Below are 10,664 nucleotides of genomic sequence, written 5' to 3'. Positions count from 1 at the left end.
TGATTTTGACAAAAATATCTCAATTGACTCATCGAGGGTACCCTCGTATAATTCCCGCGTGATCTACGGTGGTGGTCCTTGGGCTGACTAGTGCTAGACTTCTTCCCCCCTTTCTACTTTTCCTCTCTCTCTTTTCCCCTCTTTTTGTGGACTGAATAGACGCATCTTGAATGGAAATTTTTCACGGAATGACTAAAATAATTGATTGTGAATAATTTCCAGGACCGCTTCTATCGATTTTAAATCTTATAAATTAAGATGAGAAGTTATATCAATCTCATAAATTGTTTTGGCTAAAAAGCCAAATATATAACAAAAGGACTGTTTTCAGAGTCAAATACAATAGAAAGCCGAAGGGTTTCAATCAATTAACTAACAAAATATGGCCCTTTTAATGTCATATGCATGACATACAAGTGTCATATGCATGATATACAAGATGTCTCATCGGCAGTTCACAGAAGTCAAGTACCATAGGATGATGTGTACGTGTGTTGTCGCTGCAACAAATAGTTGGTCTGATATCATGTTTGAACGTGAACACCTAACTCTCAGTCAATTGATAATGAATCAAAATGCCCATTTTTCAAAACTCCTAATGCAAGACTACCATTTCCGATGCAAGACGTTACCCTCAACGCGTTACACCTTACTATGATCAAATATCGATAGCTGTTAAAACTAATGGGGAGCGATTAGACATCAAATTGAACCATTTAAAGAAGAATCAACGACATAATTAAGAAAGAGAGTCCTGGAGATAAAATGGTAGTGCGGAAATCGCTTTCCAATAAGAATAAATAATAGTGCAGGTTTCATTCATATCTTGGACCTCATACTGCTGACAGGAGTATGTGGATTTTCCAACATAGAAGGTGGTGGCATAAAAAAGATATCCAAGTGGAGCCAAAGCTTTTTCTCTTCTTTTATAAAGAAGATATCCTTTTAATATTTGGTGGAATAAAAAAAATAAAAATAAAAATTGTGCCGCCTCTGGAAACAGAGATGGCAAAGTCCACTCTTCTGTTTGTTCTTAAGGCACTCATGGCTTTGATATTTGCAGCTTGGATTTCTCTTTGGCTTCTGAAACCAACACAGCTCTGGACTGAAAAATGGAAGGGAGCTGAAGATGCAGCAAGAAATACAGTGTTTGGATATTATGGTACGTACTTCAGATTTCAATTAAATAAGAGAAACGATAAACACATGTCATTATTTTCTTCTTACACACCGCTCTTTCTTTATAGTAATATCAAAACTGAATAAGTTGAACTGAAATAACGAACAAGATTAAACGGGAGCGTGTAAAGGAAGAAAAATGATCTTGGTTATCATTTCCCTTGTATTAATAGGTTTTAGCTTTCTGCTAATCAAACCTCTTAATCCAATTTTATTGCAGGTCTTAATTTTGCTGTGTATACATTCCCTCCTATTGCCTTGGCGATTATTGGATCTCTCTACTTGAATTTGACGCCCAAGGAGCCAATAAGGAGGTAAGTAGAATGTTAATTATTATGTCATTAACGTCGTATGTCGAGCTGCTGCATAATCTGATCCGCTAATTGTTCTGCATCTCCGCTAAATTACAATATCACTTAAGATTCCAATTTAACTTAGTTTTACTTGTCTGCTTAATTTGAATGAAACAGAAAAGGAAGGGGATTGATTGCTGCATGTTTCTCAAATCCATTGGTGGTGAATGCTCTTGTTGGTGTTTTATCCACTCTAGAAATTCTAGCAGTGTTCCTCTTCCTCCTCTTCTTAGCTTGGAGTTTTTACGCCCGAATCTCTAATGATTTCAAGAACTTGAAGCCCTCAAAATCGATAGTGCTGAATTCGTGAGTACTGAACCCGAAAACTCTCTATTTTTCGAAGCAAGAATTTTCATCATAATTCATGCTTCAATTGTTCTCATCTCACCAGATGGCAACTCAAGTACTTAAGGGTGGCAACTCGGTTCGGTTTGCTAGCAGAAGGCTGTCTGGCTTTTCTTCTCTTCCCTATCTTAAGAGGGCTGGCCTTATTCCGGGTTCTCGGCATCCAGTTTGAAGCTTCAATCAAATATCATACATGGCTTGGCACTGCAATGCTATTTTTTGCCACTTTCCATGGTGCAAGCACTTTGTTCATTTGGGGTGTCAGCCACTATATTCAAGAGGAGGTACATCTTGTCATTATTTCAGATGCAGTCCACCGTCGCACTACTTCTAACACCGAAATTGCCTTTTAACTTAATCACCTGGTGTCTCCGTACATGAGTTTTATTCCAAAAAGCTTCAGTGTTGTTAGTAATGGAACCGGTGTCTGAATATGCTCTTTTTTTAGTTTGTCAACTTTCTGACCTAGTATGTTATTCTTCAACAAATCCTAGTCCTTTTTTCTGATCATTCTGGTGTCTGAATTCTTGGGTTTTACTGATATATCTTTTCGGATTCAACGACAGATATGGAAATGGCAGGACACCGGGCGGATATACATTGCTGGGGAGATCTGTCTAGTTGTAGGGTTAGTAATTTGGGTCACATCACTTCCTCAAATAAGGAGAAAAAAGTTCGAGATATTTTACTACACACACCATCTCTACATGGTTTTCCTAGTGCTCTTCTTGTTTCATGCTGGAGATCGTCACTTCTACGCAGTTTTCCCTGGAATTTTTCTGTTTGGCCTTGACAAGCTGCTTCGAATCATACAATCCAGACCCGAAACTTGTATCCTATCTGCCCAAATTTTCCCCTCCAGCGCTATCGAGCTTATTCTACCAAAAGATCAAGGTAAAATTTTTCGTCTTTTATCGGAAACCAGAATTTTGCATAAAAGTTTGGGGCAATCATATGAAACATTTACTTGCCACTAATTTGCAGGGCTCAAGTATACACCAACAAGTGTTATATTTGTGAAGGTACCAAGCATATCCAAATATCAGTGGCACTCATTCAGCATTATCTCCAGCTCTAGTGTCGATAAGAACACAATGTCGATTTTAATCAAATCCGAAGGATCGTGGACTAGTTCTCTCTCAAATATGATCCAAACTAGGCAAGAGTCGGATAACGATCAGCTGAAGTACATACCTATCGCAGTAGAAGGCCCTTATGGACCTGTCTCTATGGACTTCCTAAGGTGCACAAAGATTTAACTTTTCATGACACGTTACTTTCTTAAAAAATGCTTATTGCTTAGTGATCACCAAATTTTAGACCTTAAAATTCGATTTACACGAATGTGAAATTTTTGTGCAGATATGACAGCCTAATGCTTGTTGCTGGAGGAATTGGGATAACCCCATTTCTGAGCATCTTACAAGAGCTTGCTTCGTTTGAAAACACCAGCACACACAAATTCCTGCCAAGAATACAACTTATATATGCTGTGAAGAAGTCCGAAGACATTTGTCTATTGAACTCGATCTCAACCCTAATCTTTAACCAGCCATCTGAAAAATGCCGTCTGAAAGTTAAAATATTTGTGACACAAGAGCAGTATGGTACAACAGTAAGAGAACTACTCAACGAGTTTTCGCAAGTGAAAACGGTACACTTTGGTACAAAGTTCTTGAATTATTCGATCAATGGACTCGAAAGCCCAGTTTGGATGGCTGCCATAACCGGAATCTCTTCCATCCTGTTTCTGATCTTTCTTATCATTTTCAACCACATTTTTATTCCCTCACAAAAAATGGCCTCCAAAGCAACGAAAGAAAAGACTCCGTCTTCAATTGCAGATCTGCTTATCATATCTTCTTTCATTGTAACAATAACAGGCAGCATTTTTGTTGCACTTATTGTAAGACGGAGAAGGATACAGAAATTGATTCCTCCGATTCTCCAAAAACAAGGGAAAGACTTGGAAAAAAGCTCAATACAAGCAAGTGATGCTGCTCTTGAGGAACACGAAATCCATTTTGGAGGCAGGCCTAACTTTCAAGGTACTTTTTATTCCTTTTCTCACATAATCTTTAACGAACCCACGCACTTATGTCAAACTGTGATTTGTTTGTAAGGAGAAACTGCTACAAGTATTTTCCATCTTTAACAACTTTCTTGTTTTGAGCAGATATCTTTGCAAAGTTCTCAGATGAGACGGGTGGATCTGATATCGGAGTGATGGTGTGTGGACCGGAGACTATGAAAGAATCAGTGGCAACAGAATGCCAGCAGAAGTTGGGTTCTAATAAGAAGCACAAAGCCAGTTTCAGCTTCCACTCCCTCAATTTCACACTTTAGCTATTGTACAAACCCTAAGCATTAATAAAAAAAAACTGAGGATGTTAAATCTAAAATTTGTCTCTTCAGATTGGTCACTTGTCATTGCTCGCTAGGGTTAACGTAGTAAAATTGAGAATGTACATGTATAAATATCTTTATTACAATTATGAACCTTGGAGTGCCAAGGACCCAAGTTGGTATGATAAAACTCGAAGTGGTAAAAGAAAAATAAAGGAGCTTTGAGTTTAGGGTAAATTACACTTTACCATCTCAGGTTTGAGGTTTATTACAATCTCATACAGCATCTTCAAAACACAAAACATTTTACTTTCATACCTCACGTACTATTTTATTTCAATATAATATATCTGTTACATTTTTTTCATTCATTGATCCATTAATAGCTGACGTGACAGCTACATTTGTACCACATGAAAAAATAATAATTTTTTATTCATTTAAAATATTATAATAATTTACCCTTAAAAAAAAAAAATTAAATAACTGAAACCCACCTTCCCGCAAACAAACCTAGAAACCTTCCCTCTCCTTCACTCTCTTCACCCCCCTTCCCATCCAAAAACCCACCCCACGTCTTTTTCACGCGCTTTGCATTTCTCTGCTGCTTCTCGTCTTCTCCCGCCCCTCCCCAATCAAATCCAACGATCCAAACCCCCTAAATTTTCTCTCCGCACCCCAAAACCCACTCTTCCCACCCCCCAAAACCCTCAATCCACACCCACAAATTCCCAAATGGACCCTCGCTGGCCTCCCCGCACAGTCAACGACCCCAAGGTCCGACAAGTTGGGTTATTTGCCTTGCCCGACCTTATCACCTCCTCCTCGCCTCCTATTTCCAACTCCCCCTCTGGTAATTCCCTCTCTCCAGTAATGATCCCCTTGCTATGTCACTCCTCCAATACCAGCCGTCCGGTTCTTTTTTATGCGGTTCCCACCTCACCGGCCCGCCGAGAGTCTGTGCTCGTCGAGAGTTACAACAACTCCTCTAAGCTCTTCCCCGCCTCGCCTCCTACTACGTCGTCATCGTATGGAATTGTGATGGGGAATGGTGAGTTCCTGAATGATGTCCTCATGATGGGTCAAACATTCAAAAGAGTAAGAGCATCTCGGGGTTTGACAACTCCTTCTTCGTTTCCTAGTGGAGGGTTTGAATCTGACGGCTGCCGTGAAGGCAAGTAGCGTCCTCGCGAGTGGGTTGATGACTGTCTTCGTGGTCAAGATGCCTTCTGGGATTTTTGGTAATTGCTGATTGTTGTTCGATTACTTTGATTTGATTTAGGGGGTTGCAGGGAGGTGGGTTTCAGTTTGTGGTTTTTTTTTTTTTTGGGTAAATTATTATAATATTTTAAATAAATAAAAAATTATTTTTTGCCGGCACAAATTTGGCAGTCATATGGTACAAATGTGGTCGGCACGGCAGCTCTTAACGGATCAATTGATGGAAAATATATATTATATTGAAATAAAATAGTACGTGAGGTATGAAAGTGAAATGTTTTAAAGATGTTGTATGAGGTTGTAATAAACGTCAAACTCGAGATGGTAAAGTGTAATTTTCCCTTGAGTTTATATACCAAATTCTATAAATTTGCAACTTTTTTTTTTTTTATCAATATAAATTTTGTAACTAAACTACTATTTTGAGGTTTTGATGAAAAAAATCAATCAATTCTTAGTATAAATGGTACAGGTGGGCCCGGGTTGGGTTGGATTCAAAATGAAGGGACCGAACCAGAACCATTTATAAATTAAACAGGGAGGAGACGGGGTTGGTTTTGTTATTTTAGAAATCGACGTAACCCGGCCTGTTTCAAATGGGCCAGTTCCAACGACCCACGGGTCCAATTGAAGAAAGCAAGTTGTTCATGATGAATGTAGAACCGAGGTGGTAGCTTCTGGGTTCTGATCCAATCTCTATACCATAGCCTTGCTTATTGATGCTATCTCCTTTGTCCTCACCATTTTTCTCACTCCCCAGATTTCGTGCCATAGCCTTCCTTATGGATGTCGTCATCTCCTTCGTCCTCACCATTTCTCTCTTTCCAGATCAGGGTGGTGGGGTCGTCGGGCTTTGATGGTTAATCTCACGACTTCACCTAGAGGATTCGTTGGACCGTCGGATATAAATTTTACATTTCAGCAGAATGTTGTTTGTAGCATTTAAGAGCTCGTTTGGATGTGCTTTTAAAATGGCTAAAAATGTTTTTAATGAAAATGTTTTGGACCATGGAAAAGTGTTTCGTCCTTGCATGGCAACGTGAGTTCGATCAGTAATTAATCTAATATCTAATCTAACAAAATCTATCATTTGACCCAAAAAAAAAAAAAAAAAGTTTTAAAACCAATTCTTAGTAAAGTAAATCCTGAAAAATGACTTAAAGTGTTTTCTGTAAGAATCACCAATTATGTACTTCTTCCAAGAAGCACTTTAAGTGCTTTTGAAATCCAAAAATATTTTCTCTAAAATCACTTTCAGTCATTTGAAAAGTATATCCAAACGAATTCTAAAATCCCTATATTTAATATGTGGAAACGGTCTGAGCCAGGGCCCTGTTTCCTCAAACATTTGGACTTGCCTCGCCAGACCCTGTTTTATGTTTCGTACCCGCCCCAAACATCGAGTCCAAAACCCATTTGTCCACCCCTAATAAATGGTTCTGCCTAATGCACCTAATTTGATGCACTTTCGTTTCTTATGTCTTAGCTCAAAGGTATTTACAGACATGTTGTCTCTAGATGGTAAGTGATTGGCATTTGATGTCGTAACAATTAAAGCCTTTACTGATGCCAAAATTGAAAATTGAATGTGCAAGCCAAAAATGACTTTAGTGTTCTCCAATATCGTATATTAGCAAACATATACGATTTCGTATTAACTTTATTACATAAAAGCTAAAAACTAGTCGAGGTGGAAGAGAAGGCTCCAGAACAGAGATGGCGAGAGTCGAATATACAAAAATGAGACTTGAAGAACACATCTATCCGACTCACATGCCTTTGAATCATTTAGGTTTTGTGATGAGAGTGAGCTAGGGTTAAGTTAATATATAGGTCCTGGTTTTTTCACAAGGGAAAATTTAAGATGCAGAATGAAAAAACGAGAGTATAACCTAGTGTATTTTCTTTTTGCTATTTGGTATGGTTAGTGGTTTTGAGAGTGAATCTCGTTACTTGTTAATAATTAGTAAATGGCCGTACAATCACATAACGAGTTCGTTTGAAATTACTTTCAAAATGGCTAAAAGTATTTTTTGTAGAAATGTTTTTAGAAATAAACTTTAATAGAAATTTAGGAAGTATTTTTAGTGTTTTTTGAGCCTAGAACATTTTCTTTAAAAACATTTTAAGTCATTTTAAAAGTACTTTTAAATAAACATGACATAAAATATAAATCGATAAAATGTCAAAACATTGGATTTTAATATTAAAAAACATTTCAATGTCTCACGTAACATAAAGTATAAATCGATCGAAGGTCAAAACGTAAGATTTCAATCTGAAAAAAAAAAAATATTTCAAAATAAAAAAAATATTGAAGGTCAATGTGTATAGTGTATACCTCACAATTTATTTTTATATCTTTGAAAAACAATAAAAAATATTATTGAAAAGAAAAAAACCAAGCATATTCAAACTGAAGGCTGCCGGAGGTTGAGTGGCGCCACTTGCATTGACTCTTCATCACTACAGCCGTCTCCGCCGCCAACGCTACTATCACTCCTTGCCAATTCAGACAACAATGCGGCGGGTGCGGTGGCGGCCGCGGCCTCACCAACCAAAACCGCCACAATATCCCGCATGGTAGGCCTTCTCTGTGGATGAGGATGGCAACAAGCCAGCCCAAGCTTCAAAGCAGTCTCCATCTCCTCCGCCTCATACTCCCCCTTTATTCTCGGGTCCGCCGCCTCCCCCACCCTCCTTCTAACATACAACTCCCTCACCCAATCAATCAACACCACCTCATCCTCCGCCGCGTCCATCTCAATCGGCTTCCTCCCGCACGCCACCTCTCCAACAACACCACCCCAAAACTATACACATCACTCGCCGCCGTCGGCGCCGCCACAGTCGCCAGCTCCGGCGCCAAGTACCCCAACGTCCCGACGACACGCGTCGTATTCGGTACCTCCCCGTGCTCGTACAACTTCGCCAGCCCAAAATCCCCGAGCCGCCCCCTCATCTCCGCGTCCAGCAAAATATTGCTTGACTTAATGTCCCTGTGAACCACCCTCTGGTCCCACCCGTGGTGCAAATAATTCAACCCCTCCGCCACATCCGCCAGCACGCGCCGCCGCCTATCCCACCCCAAAACCTTCTTCGGCTTGTTGAAAATCCACCGATTGAGGCTCCCATTCGGCATGTAATCATACACCAACATCAGCTCGTTCCGCTTCCGGCACCACCCCCGCATCTGCACCAAGTGCTTGTGCTGCAGCCGCCCCATGCTGGCGATCTCCGCCATGAACTCCCTCAGCCCCTGCCTCGAGTCGTGGTTGACACACTTGACGGCGATTTCCGTGCCGTTTGATAAGATCCCCTTGTAAACCTTTCCGAACCCGCCGGAACCCAGAAGCTGATCGTTCGAAAAACTTCCCGTCGCCTCCCTCAGCTCCTCGTTGGAAAATCTGTGCGGCCAAAACTCCAGTTCCCAATCTTCGATGTCGTCGGTTTCTTCGCCTTCCATCCTTTTCTTCCACCAGTAGAAATAAAACCCAGATGCTAAGATCAACACAAAAACGACACAACCGACTGAAATCCCGGCAATCGCCGCACTCGACAGCGAAGTCGACGGAGAAACCAGCTGGAAAACGGGCAGATTTGTCGTGTTAATGTCTCTGGCAACTCCGGTGTCGCTAAAACTCCAAGCTAAAACCCTCTGGGCTTCAATCCACTGCGTTTTCGACGCCGAAAACCCAACGAACATCTCGGTCGATACGTAGTTCGCAATCTTGGGGTGTCTGTAAGTAAGCGTTGGCAGAGAAGGGCGGGACACATTGGCAGGGGCGACCGTGACGTTGAATTCGAGATCAGTCCCGTCAAATTCAATCCAGGCCCGAACGTTCTGCCCGGTCCGCATTTGGACCGGGACGAATCCGCCGGTCGAGTTGTAGTACCCGGCGGTGGTCTGGAAGGCGGACTCGATGTTGTTAAGGTCGATTCCGATGTGATTTCCATCTGGGTCGTTGAATTCCGGGTTTTGACCGGTGTCGAACTGGACGGCAAGCAACGGGGCGACGAAGGGGACGGTGGCGTTGGTGAAGAGGCCGAAGTATTGGCTGGCGAGGGAGTTGGGCGGCGAGGTGGAGTTGGAGAGGACGAAGCAGAGGCCAAATCCCGGGCTCGAGGCAATGTCCGGGAGGATGGAGAAGACGAAGGAGGTGGAGAAGGAGGCGACGGAGGTGGAGTTGGAGGTGGGTTTCATGGGAATTCTCCTTGGGTAGAAGACGCGGCCGACGGCGAACTGGTTGGTATCGTTTGTGAGGCGGATGGCGCCGGCGTCGAGTCGGGCGTCGTTAATGAGAGTGAGGTCGGTGGTATTCGTGATGTTGGAGAAGGAGTTGAAGAGGAAGTCGATAGCGGAGGTGGGGGAGACGCAGAGGTGGTGGAGAAGGAGAAGGAAGAGGACGGCTGAGAAAGGTCTCATCCGTACAGATTCAGGTAGGCGCCGGGGAGCGGGAAAAAGTTTGTGGGTGGAGTGACAAGTGTTATGTTCGTTTAATGAAAGATTAGTCATACCATTTGAACCTATATGGAGCAATATTACTTTTCTTTCTTTTTCTTCTCGAGAGAATTTTCAGTGTGCATAAATACTCGGTCTAATATATTACGTGTCATAATACAAGTGATTAAATATTTGAAAAATAAAATTTGAACAACTTGTATTAAAATATTTGGTGCATCGAATCGTATTTCTAACACACTGAAAATCTCCTTTTGCGCAAGATGTAGTTTTTAAGTTTATACAATTAAATGGGAGGAAGAATCTTAATAATTTCGTGACATTGTCATGTAATGTTATCAAAGTACATGTAAATTTTTTTGGTAACAATACAAAAAAGGATTTTTCAATAATATTACAGTTGAAATAGTTCAGAGCATTTATACGAACCTTATATTAAATTTTCTTTTTCCATATAAGCTATTCTATAAAAAAAAAATGACAAATTTGAACTGCGACTTGGAATGCTTTCAATGAGATTGTAGTTCATGTCGTTAAGAGTAACTCAAGCATTCTAGGTCTTATGTTTCATTTTTCCTTTCTTAAACATCTCATACATTAAAAATGAAAATTCACGTTGCGTATTTGAAAATTAATGATTATTGTACGCTTATAGAGGAGGGCGAGCCTTGGCATAGTAAAAATGTTGCCTCTTTGTTCTTAAAAGATCATGGGTTTGAATCGTAAAAATAATTTCTTTACAAAATAAGGATAATATG

The 10,664-nt window shown here is 40.7% G+C and overlaps 1 protein-coding gene and 1 pseudogene across 1 annotated transcript; one reads left to right on the top strand and one right to left on the bottom strand.

The window, feature by feature from the left end:
- Positions 1 to 983: 983 nt before the first annotated feature.
- Positions 984 to 4,427, top strand: LOC137711565 (ferric reduction oxidase 8, mitochondrial). Its single transcript, XM_068450817.1, has 8 exons — positions 984 to 1,162; positions 1,400 to 1,493; positions 1,650 to 1,838; positions 1,924 to 2,161; positions 2,444 to 2,771; positions 2,862 to 3,120; positions 3,240 to 3,925; positions 4,054 to 4,427. The coding sequence occupies exons 1-8, from the start codon at positions 1,006 to 1,008 to the stop codon at positions 4,221 to 4,223; spliced, it is 2,121 nt and encodes a 706-aa protein (XP_068306918.1). The 5' UTR covers positions 984 to 1,005; the 3' UTR covers positions 4,224 to 4,427.
- A 3,258-nt stretch (positions 4,428 to 7,685) lies between these two features.
- Positions 7,686 to 9,960, bottom strand: LOC137711503 (L-type lectin-domain containing receptor kinase S.1-like; annotated as a pseudogene).
- Between the last annotated feature and the right edge of the window lie 704 nt (positions 9,961 to 10,664).

The sequence above is a fragment of the Pyrus communis genome, chromosome 12 (assembly GCF_963583255.1).
Source record: "Pyrus communis chromosome 12, drPyrComm1.1, whole genome shotgun sequence".
Lineage (NCBI taxonomy): Eukaryota > Viridiplantae > Streptophyta > Magnoliopsida > Rosales > Rosaceae > Pyrus > Pyrus communis.
Note: the sequence above shows the minus strand (reverse complement) of the source record. Positions and strands in the feature narration are given on the sequence as shown.

What these genes read in the sequence shown, in the direction of transcription:
- LOC137711565 (XM_068450817.1), top strand. Translation starts at nt 1,006, where the DNA reads ATGGCAAAGTCCACTCTTCTGTTTGTTCTTAAGGCACTCATGGCTTTG. An exon ending in CCCAAGGAGCCAATAAGGAG is followed by an intron (nt 1,494 to 1,649) that starts GTAAGTAGAATG and finishes TGAATGAAACAG; the next exon opens with AAAAGGAAGGGGATTGATTG. An exon ending in AAATCGATAGTGCTGAATTC is followed by an intron (nt 1,839 to 1,923) that starts GTGAGTACTGAA and finishes TCATCTCACCAG; the next exon opens with ATGGCAACTCAAGTACTTAA.